This window comes from Mizuhopecten yessoensis, unplaced genomic scaffold, assembly GCF_002113885.1.
Source record: "Mizuhopecten yessoensis strain PY_sf001 unplaced genomic scaffold, ASM211388v2 scaffold4823, whole genome shotgun sequence".
NCBI classification, from domain to species: domain Eukaryota; kingdom Metazoa; phylum Mollusca; class Bivalvia; order Pectinida; family Pectinidae; genus Mizuhopecten; species Mizuhopecten yessoensis.
The window spans coordinates 27,934-52,696 of NW_018405739.1; the positions used below are offsets into that span (position 1 = coordinate 27,934).

At 36.3% G+C, this 24,763-nt stretch overlaps 2 protein-coding genes across 4 annotated transcripts in view; both read left to right on the forward strand.

Moving 5' to 3' along the window:
* The first annotated feature begins 271 nt into the window (after positions 1 to 271).
* LOC110449803 (mucin-3A-like) lies at positions 272 to 13,677 on the forward strand. Its single transcript, XM_021496891.1, has 3 exons — positions 272 to 379; positions 2,995 to 3,052; positions 5,711 to 13,677. Exons 2-3 carry the CDS (start codon positions 3,036 to 3,038, stop codon positions 10,086 to 10,088), a joined length of 4,395 nt encoding a protein of 1,464 aa, XP_021352566.1. The 5' UTR covers positions 272 to 379; positions 2,995 to 3,035; the 3' UTR covers positions 10,089 to 13,677.
* Positions 13,678 to 15,931: 2,254 nt separating this feature from the next.
* Positions 15,932 to 24,763, forward strand: part of LOC110449804 (epithelial cell-transforming sequence 2 oncogene-like) — a 48,705-nt gene continuing 39,873 nt past the window's right edge. For all 3 annotated transcript variants that reach the window (XM_021496892.1, XM_021496893.1, XM_021496894.1), the window contains exons 1-7: positions 15,932 to 16,014; positions 20,466 to 20,678; positions 21,041 to 21,076; positions 21,863 to 22,102; positions 22,353 to 22,490; positions 22,763 to 22,865; positions 23,160 to 23,407. In XM_021496892.1, the coding sequence (XP_021352567.1) occupies positions 20,472 to 20,678; positions 21,041 to 21,076; positions 21,863 to 22,102; positions 22,353 to 22,490; positions 22,763 to 22,865; positions 23,160 to 23,407 (972 nt within the window). In that variant the 5' untranslated portion in view covers positions 15,932 to 16,014; positions 20,466 to 20,471. The remainder of the gene's footprint in view (positions 16,015 to 20,465; positions 20,679 to 21,040; positions 21,077 to 21,862; positions 22,103 to 22,352; positions 22,491 to 22,762; positions 22,866 to 23,159; positions 23,408 to 24,763) is intronic.

Consider the following 24,763-nt stretch of genomic DNA (forward strand, 5'->3'; position numbering starts at 1 on the left):
TACTCCCTGATAATGAACTTCCGTTGACCTACTGAGCTCTCGTTCAGACGGTAACTAAATGTAAAAAATGAAACTGCTTATTTTTGTAGATGATTTTGAGTTGTTTTATTGTATTGAATTAATTTGGAACACGATACACTTTTGTAAAACGAATAATACAGGTATGAATAATATAAAAGAGTCCTAGTCCTCATGATGTTTTACTCCGTAGGTCGATTCAATGCGCATGACCGACACTTCTATGAGAATGATGGTCTATCGACGCACGCACTTTCTCGGCAGGAAAAGACGCCATTTTTAGGTATTATCGCGCGATTGTTGGTGATCAGTCATACAAATGTATCACATCAACGCATGCATATTGGACTCAGCCATATAGGTAAGCATCATTGTAACTAGATATTTGCTGAATCTTTATTAAATCAGCACATTGACGTTTATTAGCGTTAATCATGGATGTGATATACATTAGCATATGCGTTACTTCACTTGATTGTTCTGGTACATCTCTACCCAGAGTTGTCGTCCCTTTTCAATCACGCACACCTATGTCAACGTCTCAGATTTTACAAGATTCTTGTAAAACCAAATTTGGTCTCAAATCGTGATTATTTCATCTTCAGCGACTTCTTATTTTATTTTTAAAATATTTTCTTGGCTATATCACTTTTGAAACGACTTTTAACAAGTATTAAGGCGTGAAAATATACTGCACTACACATTTTTCATAAATTTTTCATGACATCGCCAGTTTATCTAATATATGTTGTAACTTAGAATTGAATCCTTGGCACATTCTTGGCAAAACACGCAAAACAATCTATATTTTCCAACTTCTTTGGCCTGTTTTCTACGGAGGCTGCCATTTTGTGGGATGGATCACATGATTTTTTGGTCATGTGATTCGGGACTACTTTTTGACATTGGCAGATATTAAAGGGAGTGCAAGGACCGTAACTCTGCGTGGAGATTGGTTCTGGTATTGAGTGAACAAATGATTGCTACGTGTTGATATTAAGTAAATGATACAATTTGTGATAAAAATAAAATAATATCATTAAATTATTGATTTTTTAAAGAGAAGTTATTTTTCTACTTGTTTAAAATAGCATTTTAAAAATCATTAACTGATAATTGATAAGTTATATTTAATATTACAATTTCTCAGCAAACTTAATTTCTGAAAACAGTGGAGACCCCCCTCCTCTCCCCCCCTTTTTTTACAAGTTTGAAGTCCGCATTGTTATGATATTTCAATATGTATTTGCCTGATTATATTTTTATAAGTAAAGTATAACTTTCAGAAACAATCAAAGCGGGTTGTAAATAATGAAAACTCCTATGATACCTAGTTATCTCGACAACGTCGTTATTTGCAGTATACCGTTCAGGCAATAGGAACAATAATGATAAATCTAAATGAACGATGTCAATTTGGCTTGGTTCCCTATATTTTTTAGTGATATCCAGACTTGCAGGCAATATTTGAAAATGCATTTGAATTTTCGCAGAGAATTATCAGGAACGTTGGTTTATGTTACCATAATACCAAAACACTCTTTTAACATATTTAAGCGTTGGGACCATGATTCTGACTTTATTTTCATCGTCCCACTTGAACTTTAAAACATAGACACTGTAGCAGTAATTGTACTAACTTTTAAACACATTCAGTATATATATATATAGCACGGACTTGTTATCTAAGTCCGTGTACATAGTAACTGTAGGATTTTTTTTATCATAAGGAAATTAAAAGTTAAGAGAGAAAAAAGATAAGATTTGACGAATATTTTCGCAATCTCCCAGGGTTCTTGCGCTTCTTCAACTTTTGCAAGCTTGTTTCCGGTTATTATTATTTCAATTTTAGAAGGATATATCTCAAAAGGATTGAAAATATAATTTGAGAAAATAACACATGAAGAGTAAGCAGGAGCTTTTTTCCTGTTTTTTGTTATGCATTAAAACATTGATGGGAAAATATGAGTCGCTCCATTACAAAGAAAAAAACAAAAAGTACTCTATCCATATAATTAGTGCTACTTATTGAGAGTGCTTCCATAGGTGTCCTGGTGCTTTTGGAGGAGGGGGGGGGGGGTTAAATCGGAATCCGGATAAATGAAATGTCTATGGTCAACTACATTAGTATACTGTACGATTATGGTGAGTCACATATTGAACTGATTTCCTATTCTTATTAATTACTTTACTCCGTAGTGTATCTCATAATTTATGTGGGGGTTACAGATATAAATATGAACTTAATAACGCTTGTGCGATTTTTTTCAATATTTTGGAAATGGGACATGTGGCTTTTGCAATTGGAAAAGATTGTTGCAGTAAACATATACCGAATAATGATTCTAACAGAGCAGTATTAAGACAGAAATATTAGTATTTTTTCATCATTTTCTTTTCTTTTAGGAGTGCATTTTCATCTTAATGCAAGCTTTAGAACAAGAAAATAATGCTTCTAAAACGACTACGCCTAAATAACCAAGTGTTCTGTCGGGACGTTATTGACCAGAAGCATGCTGTGGTGCAATGACTAAAAAAATTGTTTAATTGAATGACATTTCAAGGTCGTAGGAATCAAATGTGTTCTATGCTTTAAACCATGAAATGAAATACATGAATAGGCTTAGTACGATGATTGATGAATATTTTCTCTAGTGTGATAGGATTAAGTCTTATCTTTTTTTCACATAAATCACCTTGACCTAATCTTAAGGTCATGGCGGTTAAATGTGTTAACTCATTCAACGACTTCCATGTTTAGGCATATTGTTGATAATAAAACAATAAATCACTGAATACCAACGGCTTATCTCGTACGTTCTGTAACGGAAAGAGGGAAAGTGTCCACACTTCACGGTTCCAACAGACAAATCCAGAAGGACTACAATACTTAATAACTGTATTTATAAACAGAGAGATACTATAAATAGTGATAATTAATTCAGAAAATAATTTATTTTCTGTATTTCAATTCAGTTTCAGGGCAAGCTTTTGGAACCTTGGAGATAGAACTATAGATGGACAAACCAATGATGTAAGTAAATGTTTGAGACAAGGGGAGGTACATAAATGTTTGAGACAAGGGGAGGTCAGGAGAAATATGCTTGTTATCTGTTAGCTACTTGGTGGACTATGGTCAACATGTCAACATAGATATAACATGAGATGATAATATTTATATAGGAAAATAAATTGTCAACACCGAAGCAAATTGGAAGATAGCATTCATATCTTCAGATTTGTTTATTTTAAATAATATTCGAACGAAGCTTGAAAGATTGTTTACTATTTATTGACGATAACGTCCCTGCTAGCTTTTGGCAAACGTTCACTTTTGACGAAAATCAATCTATTGTTGTTGTCAAGTAACAGAAACAATACGCCACCAATACTACCAAGAAAGTCTCATAAAAAAATTAATGTAGACAAACTAAAGTTTCAGAATAATTATTTAAAAGTAATTAAATTGATTTTTTTAATTTATGAGGTCGATCTGGTTATATTACAGAATTTACAAATAGAATATGATTTGTAGAAATTGGTCTGTTTGCATACATCTGTATACATGTATATAGTCTGTACTGTTTATTGGTAAATAAATAGCATGGTCCGGTTGTTGCTTCAATCATATCAAAAGGAAATAGTGAGGCTACTGCTCCCAAGCATGGAATTCCACAGAAACTCGTCTTAAAATGTGTTCATGTACTTCATAGCCTCGAGGGCATTGTTAGAGGTCAGTGTTAGAGGGCATTGTTAGATGGCATTGTTAGATGGCATTGTTAGAGGGCATTGTTAGAGGTCAATGTTAGAGGTCAGTGTTAGAGGGCATTGTTAGAGGTCAATGTTAGAGGTCAATGTTAGAGGACATTGTTAGAGGGCATTGTTAGAGGTCAATGTTAGAGAGCATTGTTAGAGGTCAATGTTACAGGACATTGTTAGAGGTCAATGTTAGAGGGCATTGTTACAGGTCCGTATTAGAGGTCAGTGTTATATTAGTGTTCCGCTTTATCACAAAATTAAAAAGCATGACAATATCCATTTGACTAAGGACGCAAACCGCATATAGACTGATAAGTAATAGGGCATATTGATAAAGTTTGTCTGCAGTTATCTGTTAAAGCGTTATGGTCCTGTCAATTGTAGAAATAATTTTTCATGCAATAGAGAACGTTTCAACATAAAATCAAATATTGTATGAAGACACACTTAAAACATAAGAAATAATGGAAATGTTGGTAATAAACAGGTAACATTTATAACAGATATTGATATTAATACAATTATGGTGAACAAGTTATATTTCTCCCATCTCTACTATCATGAATAATACACGTATACGGAACATTCGTAGCGGAATAATGGAATCATTTAGGGGCAAGATTAGGGATCTCAACCTGAAAGGTGGGGGATTTTTAAGTTGCTAAAACATGAGACTTATCGAGAATGTGGCTACTTAAGGATAATACCCGAAGGGTTGATTTCACTCCTAAGAGCATAGATGATTCTTTTTCTCCTACCCGTTTGTCGTTTTCCTTAATACTCTGTTGGCTTGACGTAAATGCGTTGTTGACGGAACGCTATAGGCCTACAATTGTAATGTCTTGGGAATCCCCTCGTATCAATAAGTCGCTGATCGTATTCCAAAACAAATGGGATCCTTTTGATAAATTTCTTTAAATTACCGCGACAATAATTGAATAGACTATTACAGTTATTAACAATATTTTTGGGGGTTAGGAATAAATGATATCATGCTTATTAACGGTGAATGAATGAAGAGATGGCAAGATTGTAACAATCAAAGTTTTCTTCCCGTAGGAAGGGTTAAGTGAAAGTATTTACTCTGTTGAATAATTGCAATTGCACCGTTCTTTGCACACTAAAAGTTCACTGTATTTGAAAGCAAACATATCAGGAACAAATCATGTCAAACCTTATTATTGTCTTATTTCATGGTGTTTTACACCTTTATCAGACGAAGCGAAGTGTACCGGTTTTCAAGCGCCGCCATTTTGATAATGTTGCTAACGGTATTATATCTACATATTGATGTTCTCGATTCATACCAACAAACGTAACGAGCAGCAGTGCTATTTACTGTCAGTAAGCGTCATTTGTTGCGTTTCGTTAATTTATGTTGACACCATTACCAATGTCCTTCCCAGGGTTGTTGCTGGAGGGGGCATTGACCCCTTTAACTGAAATTTATATAGAATGGCCCCTCGTAATTTTGACATTGACTAAACATTGCTGAAATTGCCCAATGCTCTCAAATTCCAGAATTTTCCCTGATAATGCATATTAACACCGAGAAAAATATCCCAGTAACCGGTATAACGGTAATATTGCCCAAACCTATCTGACATACTCTCAATATGAGGGGGCAGCTTTTATAATGCTTTGTCAGCCGGTCTTTCGAATATTTTGTTTATGTGTATCTAATATGGTGTAGCTCTATCAACAGTGTTGCACTTTCATTGTCGATTCATGTTTTACCAAGTGTTCGGATAAGAGATATGTGCAAATGTGGAAAACCATCGAGTGAAGAATTTGGGATAGAAAGTTCTTTTAAGACCAAAATTCCATATGTCCCATACCTTCATATGATATGTCCTAACAGTTATGTTGACTGTTAATGCTGTCTGTAAATAGTTTTTATATAGTACTTAACGTAACTTTTTTATCTTTTCAGTGGGTCGGGAAAATTATTGATTGGTAAAGATGGGAAACTCCTCATTCAAGGAGATGACAAGGTCGTATCGTCATACCCAAGTGAATCGCACAAATTGGTAACGCAGAAAAATGCAGATGGCACATCGAACATTTTTATGGTTCCGTCCGATGGAGTGAATAAAGGAAAGTTTTTTCTGGTAATGCCACAGGAAAATCAAAAACTGAAAACAATCGGTGATGTCTTCTCATCCAATAATGCTTCGAGCTCTCCAGCATCTGAGACCTTTTCCAATTCTTCGGAAACTTTGCACGAGAAGTCGGGATCACAATTAATGTCGAACGTGCTAAAGAACATCGCAAATCATATTTCATCAGAGTCAATTGCGCCTGATGAAATAGCATCCAAAAGTGTAGAAAACTCAACAACCGCATCCAATTCACTTGCAGCCATGAGTACGGTAACCAACATACCAACCTCTTCAGTTAGTTCGTATATACTGACTGGCGCAAGTACAAATGTGAAGCAATCTCCTGAATGTGAATCCCGAACGAGCCAAAAAGAACGTGACAACAATACCAATTTTATGCCATCAGTTGTACAATCTGCACCAAATGTGACATTAGGTGCTAGCGGTATTGTCGGTAATAATTTAACGACCGAACCGTCCGTAAATACCATTCCAGTTTCGCCCTTATTAAGTATGCCTAGTTTACCCATTTCACAGTCGGTCATCATTCTTTCCTCTGGCAGTATTCCAGTGTTACCAATGAGAACAGGTGGTGAACAGCCACTGTTAGCAGCATTAAACGCTGCTCCTTTACAGCCCACGATGACACAAACCTCCAAGACACCAGCGGTGACAACATACCATCATAAGCCAAACATATTGATGAAAACAACGTCATCTCAACCATCAACATTAGCCGCCATGGTGACCTCGTGTCAAACGACGATTACCACTACACCCAACAGTGTGTCATCACAACAGGTCCCATTAGTTCCGGTGATAATCAACACAAACCAAACATCAAGTACATCTGCCCTCAACTTTCTACCAAACGCAACGACGTCTGTTCCCACATCATCACAATCACTTCCATTATTTCCAGAACTGAGGAGCCAAACGACGACTACCTATTCACCTACATTTGTACAAGCCCCATTGGTCGCTGTTTCGTCATCATTACAACAAGCACCGTTAACCCCAGTGATGATCGCCCCGAAACCGTCAATGATCACCAATGTATCCATCTTTCAACAAACACCAGTAACAAACAGCCCTCTGTTGTTAACTGCACAACAAGCGGCGACTCTCCTTGGCATGCCGTCTGTACCAGGGACTAAAATTCCGTCAAACAATTCCATCATTTCCTTTATGAAGACCATGAGAAATGTTCGGGCAACACATTCTGTAAACGCGGTTAAAGTTTTGACATCATCTCAAGAAAGCACCCTGCGTGTTGCTCAGGTACCAGGACTTTCCACTGCTAGGCACAGTTCGGAACTGACTACAACAACATACTCAGCATTAACAAGATCCAACTCTGAGGTCACTGGTGTAGCAACGTCTGTTCAGGATGGAAAGATCATCACACCTGTTCTTGAGTCAGTTGATGACAATCCTGTTTTAAATTCAAACAAACCACAAGAACTTTCCAATGACCAAGGATTGACATATAACGCAAGTACTAGCTGTTCAGCAACCTCATGCAAAACAACAGCGGTCTGTGCTGAGAATACGATAACCACGATACGACCTCTTGTGACGCACCCCAAAGTGTCTGATATGACACATGTAACAAGTTTGAGTGGTGCAACACCTATGTTGCTTTTCAGTCATAATGCAGCACGCAGCCTCAAGCCGAATGGATTACCCGATCCATTTGTAGAACAGGGTTGTAAAGTAACCCCAATAGCAGATGCCACGACAACTAAACCATCGCCCGTGGATGCCGTTAGCACAGGATCACTTCCTGCTCACCACCATGGACTTCCTTCAGTGCTAGAAGTGAAACCAAAAGAATACAAGCATACACAAATTGGTGAACAAAGCCTAAATATTAATTCCAAGAAGTTTACGGTTGTCAGGATACCTGTGTCCAAAGATAGCCCATTACTGCAAAGAGCGAATTCCGGAAATTCGACTGTATCCTTGTCGACAGGAACGTCATCATATATATCCACGTCTTGCAACATATCTTCCTCTGTCGCTACAAAAATGGCAACTACAGAAATCAGCTCTACTGTATCAAATAATATAAAAGTTAAAAGTACACCACATCGAACTCTTTTACCTCAGACTGCAAACGCAAATAATATATCAGGTACCTTATCATATCCCACTGATTCAAATTTGAACGTTTGCTTGTCTTCATTATTGACACCACCTGTCAAAACTGTCATTACGTGTGCAGGAAGCACTGAGTCAACAACCTCTCCCCGTGTCGTAACATCTGTTATAAGTGACCGTGTAACCGGTCACAGTGAAAGAAGAAGCGCAAATGACCAACCTAGGTATCTGAACGAAGTACATCAGACACCGGCCAAACCCAAAATCATAGTATCCGCGTCTCTAGCAGCAAAACTAAAACGCGATAACTCTGTTATGGGAAATCTAGTGTCCATTGTCCCATCAAATAATACAAAAAAGACTACTTACCCGTCAATGATATCTTTATTGACCACATCAGATCACGGATATACTCGTGTTTGCAGGACCGTGAATGGTGACAAGGATGTGAAAAATGACTCAAAACCAGATTTGAATCTGTGGCGAGGGGCTGAGAAAGACACAGGCACTGCTAAGTTAAACAGCACAGTTCATCCTATTTTAAAAATGCCTCGTTCTGACGACTTGCCTATCCGCATAGATTCAGTTTTCTCGTTATCAGCTGGAGACCATACTTCCAAACCTGAGTCAGTCTACGGTGCTGAATGTGGTGTTTCCGGGGAGAAAAACAGCTTGAACAGTACCGAAGATCTGTCAAACACGAGGAAAAGTGCGTCGTTGAACATGGAATTAAGCAGCAATACGAGTAGTACGGCTTCAAACATGGATCTCTTAAAAGTAGACAGTTCGTTCCGTAATGAAGCAAATTTTAATTCTAGTGACGAATCCAGAAAACAAGGCTTCAATCCAGAGAGAAGCCCGACCAGTTCGGAGCCATCTATGACTCAGATATTGAGGGAGTTTGACCATCTGTCAAACTTCAATGGAGTCATTCTCCCAGATGAAGCGATAACAGAATCAAAAATTTTCTCGCCTTGCTATGTAGTTTTAGAAACTCTTCGCATGCATGGAGGGACAATGAAAGGCATAAATACAAGGTGTTCCAGGACATGCCGACAGAGGTTTGTTTCCAAGAAGTCAAATATTCGTCTGGCTATACAGAAAAAGAAAGATGGTTTCAAGCAGGTGGAGGCGAACCTTACGGCACTGGTTCCTGGCAAGGTGGAAGTTAAAAAAAGAAAAGCGCCCATGACCAGTGAAAATAAATTGCCTGGTTCCAGCATCAATTCTGATGGCATTAATATTAAACGATCACGTGATATTTTAAATGCTTCATTAGGCACAGCTGGACACAAAGCAATGAAGATCATAGAGAACGATAGTACAACGAATGGGAAAAAAGAAGGAAAGCAAATAACACCCAGCAATTTGTCTTTGCCAGTAAAAGATGACACGTCAGAAAGAGTAAAGCCAACCACATCCCAAGCTGTGCCAGTGGCTAAAAAGCTTCCAAACACAGAAAAATTCTATCTCATACGAGTTGATGGCAAAACCGTGTTGATTCCTTGCATAAATGCAGGTAGCCAGCCAAAAGCGTTCATCATAAATGAAGAAAAAATCAATTTGGCTTCCTATACTGTTAATAAAAGTTCTCCCGCAAATAGTACTTCGCGGCCAAATAAGATAGTTCTTCCTCGTGTTTATACTCGTGTTTCTACAACGTCTTCTAGCACAGCCGCATCTAGTGTCTGTACCAGTGTAATTCCAACTACAACAAAGCCAGCACAAGTTCCAACCACAACGCAGGTTAAAGTCAAACCGGAGCCAATCACCAATGGATATGGAGACGAAAGCGAGGCAGGTAGTCAGCCACCTGTGATTGTAAAGCAAGAGCGCATGGACAGGGGATACTCTGACGAACCGCCGAAACTAGAACGAATGGATACTGAACCGCCAAAACGGACATCGCACGAACTGAAATCTAAAGAAACCACAGCTCCAGATCTCACAGCCGAGAAAATTGTGCCACCAAAGATCCAGAAAGTTTTGTCAAAAGAGGAGAGAATAAGTTCTTTGAAAGAACTCTTAAAAAAGCAAGAAAAAGATTTGGAGGCGATCAGAAAGCGACGTGTTGCCGAAGCAACACCGATGGATCTGGATTTCTAGACTTGTAGAACATATGATGCGTGTGACATCAATCAGTTTGTGACAGCAGGCTACAAGTAAGACATGGCAGCTGGTATGTACGACGGCCTAGCGCAGTGACTTTATGTAACATGTTATAACGTGTGACAACGTGATAGTGTGTGGCAGGTTGTTATCAATATATGTTTGTATGACGACTTGTCGCAACCAGTACATTGACAACTTGTTTGCAACTACTGAATTACAACTTGTAACAAAACGTGTCTTGCAGCGAGTTAGTAGCTTAGTCTTGTGTTATAACCTCACTAGCTTATGCCACGTTGTGACAACTGTTATGTATTACAATTTGTTATATCTGGTGTCTTATAATTTGTTGGTAATATGCGACAACATGTTGCAAATTACTAGTTTGTGCCACAATGTAGCATCTAATGTATGACAACTTGTAACGAGAAGTGCCGTACAACTCGCTAGCAGTGGTAAATTGTTACAAATTACTAGTTTGTGCCACAATGTAGCATCTAATGTATGACAACTTGTAACGACAAGTGCCGTACAACTCGCTAGCAGTGGTAAATTGTTACAACTTATTAGTTTGTGCCACGGTATGACAACTACTGTATGATAAGTTGTGACAAAACTTGTTAGTATTTTTTGACATTTTTATAACTAGCGTGTGTCACGATGTAGGTCACAAATATTGTGTGACAAACTAATTTCTAATGCGTGTGACTTGTGTGTAACAACATGTTATAGTTTTAATGTGACAGATAGTTGGCATGTGACATAATGTTACAACCAATATGTTGTGACCATATGCTAACAGTATTACAATTAAACGGGTTAATTCAATAGCTATCATTACAATGAGCGTATGACAACATCTTATTACATGTACACATTGTAGTATTACAACTTGTAAGTGATAACATATAATAACATTTGAAATTGAAAGTTGTTAAACAACCATAACCAGTAAGATAACGTTAACTACTACTAATGTGTAACTACTACTAGTGTGGGTTCAACCTCCCTCACACAATATATGTTAAGTGTTTATACTTCGATATTGTTAATAAACTTAATTGCACACATGAAGAATTGACCTATGAAATGTAGGCGCAATTGGAAAATCTTGTGACATAGTCGGTCTTTTCGGGATGTATTATAGAGCGGTGGTGCTGTCCATCGTTTCTTAATTTTTCTTCCTTTGCATTGCGTTTCCCGGAAGCGGAGGTAACCATTAGTGTGACATCACAAGGAAAACAGTTGAATCGTTTACATTTTATAGATGACGTAATATTATAGTAGAGATTTTCAGTTTGGGTTAAGGTGTTTCTGGTTTAAGGCCAATGTGGGAAATCCTCCATTCTCATTTCTCGGTAAATCGGTGTATGTGAGAGAATCCAAAAGATAAAGTCTCTTAAAAAGAGCGACAAATAGAATATTTCCTCGCGTTAAGTGTAAGATAGGTATATTTCAACCTGATGGGTAAGATTTCAAAATGTTCATCCCGAGGATTGAACGTTTAACCATCTTTATACGTCAACTTTTCATTTAAAATTATATATCATTTAATTATTTTCGCTGCATATGACGTCTCGATTCCGTTTCTGCGGTTGCAGTCTGTCGCCTTACCTTGGGGCAATGTGAAAATCGGTAAAATAGAATATTTTCTACCTCATGTGTATGGCAAAGAAATGTCAGCCCTCGGGATCAGATTCTTGAATTTTCAAAACTGAGGTTTGCCGCGAGTTTTACATAAACTTATCTTATCCCGAGGGTTGATATGTCCTTGTCACACCCTGAAGGCAGGGGATAATATGTCCGCCTCGTCTCTTACTTGGCTAAAATGAAACACAGGAGTGACATATGAACATCAGCTTTATCTTTATGTTGCGGATCTGGGCTGGGCGATCGCCGGTGACTAGGTAGCTCAGTTCCGAGTTCTCGGGCTCGAACCCTGATCTGGCCGTAGTTGTTGTTTTGGGGTTTTTTTCAGTTACACTCATAACAATTCGCAACAATTATAGTACCTAAGAGTTGACGGAGAAATCACTCGTCGATAAATCAGGATACAAACTATTACAGTTTGAGGTAAATTACTGTCACTACTAGTATGTAATGCCGTGTTATGAAGTATGTGAGGAGGTGCGTGTGTAGCACGAAATCACTGTAACTGTGAATGTGTGACGTCATATCGCAATTCCCTCTGACCAATCTGTTGTAGAGACCACGTGATATACCGATTTCAATATTGGAGTTGTAAATGTAACCTTAAGAACGCTTATAAGGTGTTGTGATGAATGTTCATCAACGCAAAGACCGATATGAATAACATTTTGGTTAGATAAGATAATGAATGCTAGTGTTCATCCTTATGGTAGTAATTGCTTATCCTTATTTTCGAAGAACGTTTTACCTGCCCTATGTTATTTGGGTAGTTTTCCTGTGTTTTTAGAGTCGTTTTATTTTATTTTCAACGTGATAACTGGGTGTGTTCATACTTTATCAAATGTGTTTTAAAGGGCTTGGTTGATGCACATATATATACAGTTCCCTGGTTTCTGGGGGGTGGGGGGATCCCTATTTAACGTTCTAGCAATCTAAATATACCACAATCAATAACAGAACAAAAGTTGATTGTATTGCAATATCATTACCATGTTTCCATTGGTGTGGTTTGTTTGCGTTAATTAAGGGCAGTTATAGAACCCGTGCCATACATTGTATAGTGTATCTGTCTGTCGTATTGTCTTTGTAGTTATAATGGTGGTCGGTATTGTGCTAACCAACGCCTCCGCCATTTTATGGTGAACTGGGAGCTGATACATGTATTTTGATGAATTTGTAAATCCGGCAGCTAAGGTCAGCAGGCGTTTGGCCGACTACCATCTGTTACAGTCATTTGAACCCTTTTATCTCAATCTTGATTCTCCTGTGTATGTTTAAAACATGAAATATTCGTGTCATCGTGTTGCTGCAATAAAAACATTAGACTCGTAATTCGGTTCCTCTACGATCCTCTGCGATACACCCCAATTGGAGTGTATCGCAGAGGATCGTAGAGGAACCGAATTACAAGTCAAATTTTAATTAGACTGCGAGTAACTGTTGGTAACCGTTTTTGTTTGGATGAAACCACAGAAGGATGACGCTGATTTTTATTAGAAATATAATGTGGGGATACCTTTTGACGTCCATTGTCGTTTTTGGGATCTTTTTTAACCACACGAAGAATGTATTTGATTTCTAGTATCGGTATTATGTATTTTGTCAATATGTGTGTGCATTATAAAGTAGATGAATGGAGTGACCGAAAAAAGAAAAATATATCGTGGTTTATCCGATGAAGTTCGAGTGTTTCCGAGCGTACTCGGTGACAGGTAAACAGTGGGTAGTCCCCGAGCGTACTCGGTGACAGGTAAACAGTGTGTAGTCCCAATGTCCTTGTATTCTGAATGTGGTCGGTATGGTAACCTACACATTGCTATGTGTTACTAGCTGCCCTATATATGCCAACTATCTAACATTTGTCTTATTTAGTTTACAGCTACATTGTCCTATTATAAAAAATGATAGATTGATCATGTTGAAATAAATGTTGTTATTACAGTACACTTGTTGTTTTGTCGTTGGAATGCTGATCTAGTTGTAAAACTAGTGCTATGTCTACTATTCTTGTCGAAATCAGACTTCTTGTCGCGGATAGAAAACAAGATACTACCTCTGGTCTGTTTGGGCTATACTTTTTTTTCATGATGAAAAAATCCCTGTTTCAAAGAATAAGATTTTATATACTATAATAAAGTACTAAGTATGTGGTTCTTTCATCCTAATTCTAAACAAAATATACAATTACGTATGTGAAGTTCGGTATGGGTGTTCACAGATGAACGTAACACATACAGATATATAGTAAGCCAACACTGTATTACATTGCATCATTTCGTCCTTCTTTGATTGCTAGAGAAGTGTCTTTAGACAGACTTGCCCTGATGTGCTATATGATTGCTAGAGAAGTGTCTTAAGACAGACTTACCCTGATGTGCTAGTAGAAAAGTATTGTATACATAAACCAAGTGGGAGGCCTTGGCTCATATACAAACCCGTACAAACCTTCATCTCGTCTACAAAATATATAATGGATCAGTACCTCCATTCTTCCTGACCTAACTCCTCTTTTAGGAAATATAGAACAAATTACAATCCAATAAACGTAGGCAACTATACAATTGAGCTGAATCGATTCAACATCACTTGCATGTCCCTTTCCTAGCTGCGGGAAGCGTAGCTTCAAGGCCCGATTTTTTGATTTTTTTTTTTAACAATTTAGATGGTCCGANATTGTATTGAATATGGCAATTTATCATATTCATTAACTAAACACATAAACACACTGACACTTTAACTATAAAATATACATGCTCCAAGTCAGGAACCGTTACATTAGTGCATTTCACAATTATTTTATGTTTTTTAGCAAAAAAAAGGTCCAAACTTTTTTTGCCTCGCTCCGCTCGGCTAAAGATTTTATTCTACGCCCCTTTTTCAAAAATCCTAGAAACGCCCCTGGATAACAATAAAAATTTACACTTTGGAATATGCTTGCTGCTTTCGTTAATAGTTACATACAAACAAAAGTATACACCAGACCCAACCACCATTCTCATACCAATAGTTACACGTACAAACGTATTCCTGAAATCAAAGGTACGGTGCGAAATACTTACTTTCTCCTTTAAAAAACTTACTGGATACTAGGCTAAGCCCTATCAATCACTTTTTTATGAACAATTGTGAAACAAATTATTTAAACTTCTATTAATCACACTTATTCGCCTGGATGTAAGCGCGGGGTAGGGGTCTTAATGTGGGAAGAAATGGAAGTACCTGGAGAACCCTATAACTGTTCACGTCCGATTGGGGAATCGAACCACGGCCGCCTTCGTGAAAGGCAAGTGTGTTCAGTTTAAACATATTGTATTGCCATAAGTATACATACAGCAAAGGGATAGGACAAGTTACATGAACATTATCGACGCCCTTTCCCTATGTAAAACAATATTATATATACAATGTAAGATGGCTAGATGTAACATAATATCAAATTCTAGTTAGAATGTGAAAACAAAGAGACAGACCAGCAATCCACTCTCATGACGTCGGACAGACAGACAGACGGACAGACAAGTGTGTTATCCAGTTGCGTCAACCAATGACTCTTTTTAAAATTAGATCTATACTCATTTTAAACTTCTACCAATGATACATTCAATGGTTTTGAAACGGTATGTGTTTCGGAGACAACTTCATCCACGTGACCCTGCAAGAGGATATTTAAAACCTCCGCAAATCGTCTGTACATTGACTTAAGAAAATAATAGGAAGTTCGGCCGAAAAAAATAAACATCTTTAACACTCCTTTAAATAATACTCATGTAAATATGAGTCAATTCCTGAGAAGGTACACCCTTATTATCAGTGCTAAACACTTTTTTGTCTTGTAATATCTATTCAATTGATACTTTTTTTTTTAAAAGAAAAAAAATCGTTGCCTTGTACTACTTATTTAATTGATTCTTTTTTTGATAAGAAACAAATTATGATCCCAAAAAAAAAAAATATATACATCAGTAAATTAAAATACAAAAAAATGTGTTTTTTTTGTATTTATTTGACGTTTAATTAAGAGAACAAGTATTTGATTATGTTTTGCTCATTTTCAGTTTGATCCATATAACATTATAGTTTTTGAATAAAATGCAAGTAAAGTCACACACCCTATAATATCACAAATTTATTTCCCTTCGAAAGCAGGTGCGTTCGCATTGTTGTTGTGGCAACTATATACGCTGCGCATGCTCACACGTAAAAGAAATATGGCGGGCATTAGAGTCGAAGTTGATTAAAACCGGGCTACTGAAGGATCTGACAAAACATTCAGGCAAGTGTACATCAATTTACAGGTCGCAGAAATTGGTAGGATGTATTATAAAAATAATACACCAGTCGTATAAGTAAATAGCAACGTAATCGGACTGTTAATATGAACCTGTTTGTTAAGGCGACAAGTGAAATCAAGTTTATTTTGCAGACCATGTTTGACATTTGACAACATCCGGCTTAGGAACTATGATACGGAATGGATTTTAGGGCTTTACTGTGTTTGATCTTATTGGAAGCATAATGAAATACAGATTTTGTATGAAACAGAGCCTTCCCAAATACACATATTCGTTAAAAGTGTTCATTTAGGCAAAACTCGCGAATGAAAGTTGACTTTCTGGAGGAGTGCAAGTCGAGGGGAGCGGTCATTATTTCAGATATGAAATGATTAAATCAAAGAAATGACGAAAAAAATGTAAAACTAAGTGTATTAATAAGTTTGTTTGAATTTTAAATGTTGTTCATCTACATCTTCCTTAGTTTGTAAAAGAAGCTGTCCATTACAGAGTGTTGTGCAGAGCTTCACTGGACTTAAAACCTACTGTATTACACAGAGTTTAAATATGTTTATCTTGTTTCAGTAGATATTTCCCATATTTTGATAGCATTGTGTATTGTTGTGTTCAGTAACATGCATAATGTTAGAATATAGCATCTGATGTCAAGTTTTTTTTAACCCTTGTGGGTAAATAAAAAAATTGTTTGTGTCTGCTATTATACAGTTGTGGGACCGCTTCTCTCCGCACAACTGTGCGATTTGGTATCATTTGTAGATCAAAATTACGGAATGACAAAAATACAGGTGGCTTGTATGCGATAGTGTACACTGTGTATATATCTGTAATTTCTCATCACAATAATCAAGATTATACAATTTCACAATGCGTGTTACACAGTATTACAGCGATCGTTAGGCTGTCAAGAATGGGTTTGGCTCCAAGATAACAGAACAGGTAAATAACAATTTTATGAGTGTCCGGAGTTTTACCTGGCCAGTGCCTGACACACAGAGCTGATATGCGATACCGTTTGACCGTAATGAATGGTATTTGTTATTTGCATTCGTTTGCCTATAGCTCCCCTTCACCTGATTTTCACACCCCCGGCCTTACCCGACGAGTTACGTAAATGCTCCAGGCGGGGGGAAAACTACGGTCCAGGTACATGTACAAAGTGGTCACGTTTACCTGTATACGGGATTGTGTTGTTATTTAACATGTGTCGATTAAGTTTGTTTAGAAACACAGAAAACACAATTCCTAAATATAAGAATATATAGACAGAAAGATAAGTTTTTAGATGTTGCTAGAATATAGAAACATACGTAAACATCAAGTTTATATGTTTAAACACGAAACCGTATAAATTGTTAAGGCATTCCTCAATTTACACCAACCACGATTGTTATCGCACAACGTCCGTCCATCGTGCGCACATATGTGCGCAAGCAATGATCGTTCAGCTTTTTATCGTTCGCCCATCGTGCACACACCGTTCACACATCGTGCGCACATTGCACATCGTGTAACGTTGTGCGATCCCACAACTGTATGTCTTAAAATTTGATCAATTCAAACCACAGACTTAGATAGGGTGGTAGGTAAATCTTGTACCCCGTTCCCGGACCCGGACTGAAACCCCATACCGGGAATATAAAGATATTTTAATATCTCATTAACGCGATGGTTTATAATTTCTATAAAAATATAGAATAATTTCAAACATTATTTTCTAAATGTGACAATTACAAAAATGTTTATTTATTATCTAATAATTTAGAAATCGACAATAATGTGTTTTTCAAGGGGGTAAAACTTGTACGACGCAGTCAACCGTGAAAATCACGTTTTTTCACATATAAGTAGAAATTTAGGGAAAATTAACATGTTATTTTCAGATATATAGAAGAAAATACCTTACTGTTTATAATTATGTAAGTTTCGTTGAAATAAACAACATATTTCACATGAAATTCTGACTTTGTTGTGATCGCGGGTGTTTTGTTTACTCCCGTACCCGTACTAAGGGGACATAACTCTGTCAAGCTGTTGTTATCAAGTAGAACTCTTAGCCATTCTATTAGAATGTTACCAGGCTCTGCGACGCAGACGCAGTTCTACACATCTATTATGAAACCATCTGTCACAGCCAGCATCACAAGAAACCATATCATCAAATACATTTGAGATGTGACACCCATCTGCTTCGCAATCAATAAAAATATCAAATGATAAAGAAGTTTTCTTTTGCCTATGCCTACTCATTTTTTTCCTAGGAAACTTAGTAAAGATTCCATTGGAAATCCATTCTACAAGATGTTGCCTCATGCAAGTGGTGTCAAACTCTAACTCTTCACTCCCGTTAAACCCATTGAAACAAAATTCTACCAAGTTAGCAATAGCAAAAACCCCACAGTCAACCCCGTTTTTCTGTTGTTGCACATTTGGTAATACTGTTTTTTAAAACTTTTCACAGGTTTTTACATATTATGCATATTTAGCACAAGTCTTGACGAAGTTATGTCCCCTTAGTACGGGTACGGGAGGAAACAAAACACCCGCGATCACAACAAAGTCAGATTTTCATGTGAAATATGTTGTTTATTTCAACGAAACTTACATAATTATCAACAGTAAGGTATTTTCTTCTATATATCTGAAAATAACATGTTATTTTTCCTTAAATTTCTAGTTTTACCCCCTTGAAAAACACATTATCGTCGATTTCTAAATTATTAGATAATAAATAAACATTTTTGTAATTGTCACATTTAGAAAATAATGTTTGAAATTATCCTATATTTTTATAAAAATTATAAACCATCGCGTTAATGAGATATTAAAATATCTTTATATTCCCGGTACGGGAACGGGGTACAAGATTTACCTACCACCCTTAGATAGCAATCTAATTCTGTGTTCAAACCAATAAGATGGCCAATAGGAAAACAATGTCAGCAAAGGCGTTAACACAATAACAATATCATGAACACACCAGATCATCAAAAACAAATTATTTTTTAAGTTGCTCATACATCCCATAAATTTTTGGTGCAATATAGTGAGGTCAGTGAATTTTTTAAGTAAGATTTGGTAAAAAATAGTGAGATATTTTCTCTGAATTTGTGAGACATTTAAAACAGAAATAATAAAGCTTATCTTTTAACACGATAACAATATTATAAACACCGAATCATCAACTGTTAACACATCTGGCAAAAATTGTTGTTTTTGTAAACAAATTTATGTATTAAACTGCACAAATCTGCACAGTTAAAACACCTAGCAGACAGGAAGAAAAGATTTTGAAAAATATGGCAATAAAGCAATATTTCACTTATGTATTGCAATATGATACGATATGCCCGTGTTTTTCAATGTACCTTTTTTCCAATATATTGTGACAGCCCTGTTAAGGTGAAATTTGGAGACTCCAACTAATAAAACAAAAGTAAAGAGAATTTTTTAATATAAAAAAATTGAGTAAAATATTATAAACATGCATGTTATATTTTTTTGCATCGTTACAAGGATGAACCTATATGTTTACTTCAACTGCCCGAAACTGATTACGTTATGAAACTTACAGCGTACACACAGCAATATGTAAAAGGTCAGGGCATAGGAACAGGCCCTCAGAATGATACAGTGAGGTGCCATATGTTCTCCATGTTACGTTATTTTCCCACTGGGATTGGCTGCATGTTGAATTACTTTGTATTTAAGAAATCCAGAACACTCCAGCACTCAGTGTTCTCATTAAAAGCCGGTTACCGGCAAAAGTAGCCTGCTACAATTTTTTCAGAATACATATATAGGTCAACATTAATATTATAGCATGTGAACATTCAACCAGATATTCTTTTCAAGTCAACCACTTATGATCTATTTCAAAACTTGTATATAAGAACACTACTCCTATAATATAAGAGGCCGCTTGTGTCAAATTATCTAAAAAAAAAAATGCACTGCCAGTATACAGACCTAATATCAAATCTAACCTGAAAGTGGTTCAAATGACCCCTTCAATTTAATCAAACACCCATTTCCAGTCCCGCAAAGCTAAGGTTATAATCTTCCTTTGCTTTCAAAACGTGAAAATCCATTGTCCAATGTGATAGCTGTTTGGTGGAGGTGTGCACTTCAGCTTTCAACCATTGTATAATTGATGTATATTGAGTGAAAAAAAGTTTATATATTTTGGACGTTCAACGAATAAGCTTTGTCTGGGAAGTAATACATTTTTATCACATTTGTATGACATTTCCAGAAGAAAGGTCAAGTTTTTAGAAATCATATCAATAGAGACATTGTTTAAAATTATAATTATAATAAAACATTAATGGGTACATCCTACCAGTAAAAGCGTTAGAATGATTAAAAATTTGCTTGGCTTGGGACCGAACTGCGAGGGATAATACTGACAATAGGATGTTTTTAACTGTTTCAGGTAAAGATGGCCGATCAGGTTGAATTAAATAGTAAGTCCAGGAAAGTGAAGTCTTCCACGCTTCATCTGACCAAAAATGACAAGAAAATACTTGGTCAAAATACGGAAAGAAAGAAGGAGGTAGTTGCCTCTCAGGAAAAGTTTAGCACCAACAAAATGAGGACATACAACAGTGCCTGGACACCGGTGGTTCACAAGCCTTCCAATGAAATGGTGAAATACAAATATTAATAACCTACTTAAGATTCTATCATACAATAAATTTTGCTGTATATAATTTCAATGCTGTGAAATAAATTAGCATTTCACTGATAAATGATTCAATTTTATTGTTTTGTCCTAGCAAAAATATAATCAATTCTGCTTTTACTACTGAGCTTTAATGAGCAGCAGAGTACAACTCTTACCGTAGTTTGAATTGAGCTGGAATGGGAATAGAACCACAACTTCTGCTAGATAAGGAAGGATAAATATACAATACCATTGATAATGTAATGTTGATTCATAACAATTTATTATAACAATATAAATGAGGATGAGTAATAGAATGTGATGAACAATTTTTTATTTTGCAGATATTTCATGAAAGACGGGATCTGATTTCTCACTGGGTAAGGATGTAAAACCTGTAAATTTGGCTGAGTGTGTCTCCCTTGAAATTATTGATTGGCAGTTTTAAGAATTTTCCTGTCTGTTCATGGTGTTCATATTTTTGACAGAAATTAGTACATACCAATTTTCCCATGACATTTACACATATTTAAGTTTTCCAAAATCTGAAATTTAGCTTTTAGAATAAAAAAGTATTCCCCAATTCATTTCAGTTTAGCTTTAAAACAAGGAGAATTCAGAAGGGGACAATAATGGTTTGAATTGTTATAATTGTTTTGAAAATTGAAAAAGACCTGTGACAATTTCCAAAATATTCAGGAAAATCCTTGCAATTTCTAATCAGAATTAGCTGCTTTTAGGCATATTTTGTTTTGTTTTCCTCTTTGTCCTGCGCAAGAAACCATTTCAAGACAGTCATTAAAAATACAACTTTAATGATAGCTAGACTTCAGAAGCAGTTAAACTTGTGTAATCTTTATCTATATATAACAAAATATATATTCTGTCAGTGTGTTCTCCTTGTTCATCACAATATGTACCATAAAAAATGTCAGACCTTTATAATTATGTTATGTATACTCCATATCTATCCAAACCTAAGAGATATATTGATATGGCTTAAATGCAAACCCTGTTGCAAATTCTATGCTTAACTTATGCGTAGTAACAGTCCCGGTAACACTACAGGACCACTAGGCCCCTTGTAATTATGAAAATATTATATCCTGTTTTAAAAAAATGAAACAACTATTATTTAAAATTATTTTTCTCTGTGTTTGTTTCAGTTTGACCTTTGGTCGGACTCCCAGAGGAAGCGGTTCTTTGATGTGGTGTTCCAGCAGTGTCGACGTAACCAGTATAAGTTTGTACAGCAATGGTTCCAGGAGAGGGTCCCCCTCCAACACCTTGATTTCACCACTGTGCTGCCACGCTTTCTCAGTGTGTATATTTTCTCCTTTCTGGAGCCCCAGAGCCTTTGTAGAGCTGGGCAGGCCTGCTGGCACTGGAGGTTCCTCACAGCACAGGTAACATCCCTAAGGCAACCATCGACCTTAACTTAGGAGATCTTTTTTAAGTCTATGAGTGCAGCAGTCTAAAATCATTTGATTGTTTCCATTTTATGGCAGATTTGTGAAATCATTCAGGATCATGAACAACAAATAATTCTTCTATATGTAATTTTATAGACTGAGACTGATTTTACATGTTATGTAATTATAGGTTAGATGTTTTATTTTGTATACATTATTTAAAACAAACTTCTTATTTTTGTAGGATGAAATATGGATGCCAAAGTGTTTAAAGTATGGCTGGATCCTTCCTTACAAGCCTCCCAAGAATGAATATAGTGCATGGAAAAATCACTATGTGGCTTGTATACATACACAGGGCTATATCCCAGCTAATGATTTGGTAATTATTCTGTACTCAGATTTGATATAAAACACATACTCTGTACTCTGTAACACACAGGGCTGTTTTAGAAACTATTTTAGCTATGTACACTGTAAAAGTGATGCAATGGTATACAGAAAAACATAGCCAAATGTATGAATTGATCAGATAATATAAGGATTTGTATAAGATATATTACTCAGTATTGTATATGACTAATAAATTCAGCATTGTAAGGATGAAGAAATATATCACAGTGATAGTTCTACTATTGAATACTTTTATTAAAGCACTCGATTGGTGGGTTAGGTGGCCACCCAACTCTGTCTGTGTTGTCTACAAAGAAGACCAAATCAGCACCACGGTCCGGCCGCCTCTCGCCTACAACCAGCAGTAAGCCAGCCATTTTGCCTTCTTAAATGATAATTGCTTTTATTTGTATCATTACCCATTCCTCTCATTGCATTGGGTAACCGCAAGAACCGTAACAATCTAGTCTTTGATTCTCAAAGTGTCAGTCTGTTGTGAATTCACATGTAGATAATGATTTTTTTATGCTTGTGTATTTTGTCTATTAATTTTCAAATATGGAAGATATTAATTTATATAGAATGACACTTGACATGATTTTAATTCAATGTGGCTCATTTCCTTCCACTTTTTATTTTTTATTTCTATTGAAACCAGGACGTAACATGGATGTTAGACCTCCATGGTCTGGTGTGTCTCAGAAACCAAAAGACCTGGAAAAGTCTTTCTATGCCTTCCTTCATGGATTCAACCCCAATGATCCAAATATCCCCAAATCTGCCCTCATCCTACATAACAAGTGGGGCATCCCCAAGAAACAGCATGAACAGGCGCTAAGCCGATCCGAGGACTTTGAGCTTGGCCTTGATTCACACAAGCGGAAGAAAAGCCATAGAGTTCTCACGGTATGTTGACAATACAAATAATAACTGATTTACACTAAAATTTGTCCCAGACAGTTATTTTATACAAAAAACTGGAGAAACCATTTCATTGTCCTGAAAAAAACCTGTCTCCCTACTTTTGAGTTAGAGATTATTGTATAAATATGGTATGAACTAGAGCTGTCACGATACACTTTACTCATGATTCGATACGTATCTCGATATTTGTACCACGATTCGATTATTTCGATTCGATACACCTTTATTTTTATATATATAAACAAAATGAGATATATAAGCCATCGATTCCTCGGAAACCGGTAGTGTTTCCACACTTTTGATTTGAAGCTTGCCGGAGCATCACAAATTTTCATTTCCTTACGGCGGTCCGCCATTTTGTTATGAATGCTTTGTGAAAATTGTATCCTCGCAGCCGATTGGTTGAGGGTTTAGAGATCAGCCAATGAAATTGAACGTCTCACAGACGTTTCGGCTGAAGCGGCATACACTAATATTCAGAACGTGACGCATCGAAAATCCGGATAAATATATTGTGAATCGAATCAAACATAAATAATCTCTGCACAAGTGCAATTCGGTGAATCGTGACACCTCTAGTATGAACGGTATGTCTGTAAAAAGAAAATTAAATACACATAAAATTGCTGTACATATTAATATCACAATAAGTACATTTTATTCTGTTACAAATTTATGTCTATAAGGTGAAGGATATTTTAAGTTTAAAATATTGTTGTTAGGTTTTTTACACCCATTTCCTTGTCAGATAATACTAGGCGCCATACCAGTACAGTTCTCTGATGTTTGTCCTTTTTTATTATGTATATTAGTTGGTCGTTAATCTTATTTTTTCTAGTATATATATATATATGGTCCATAGCTGGTATATACCCGGGTGTGCTGTAGAGTTATCTAATGTTTATCCTATGTACAGTGTATATGGGGTCATTATGCTCTAGTAGGGAAAAGTATGTTATACAAATTTCAAAGTAATAAATACCGAGTAACACATGTTTATTTCAGGATGATAAAGTGACATTGTCACATGTCACAATACTAGAGGGTCATGTAAGTTCCTCACCATGTACAAACCCAACAGCATGTTGATGGGATCTAATGTCTGTGGTCCAAGCTGTCTCCCTTATTTACAGTGTTGTATTGCACCTGACTAGGAATAGTTCACATATTCATGTTATCATTATTTGATTAGAACACTGATTGAAGACATGTATTTGATTTTATCTGAAATGTTTCCTTTGTGATTGTCAGTTGTGTTTAGCAAAAATGTGTTTCCATATTCTCTGTCAAGCATAGTTTTGAGTGCCAACCCTAATTTTTGGATGCCTTAAAATCTTG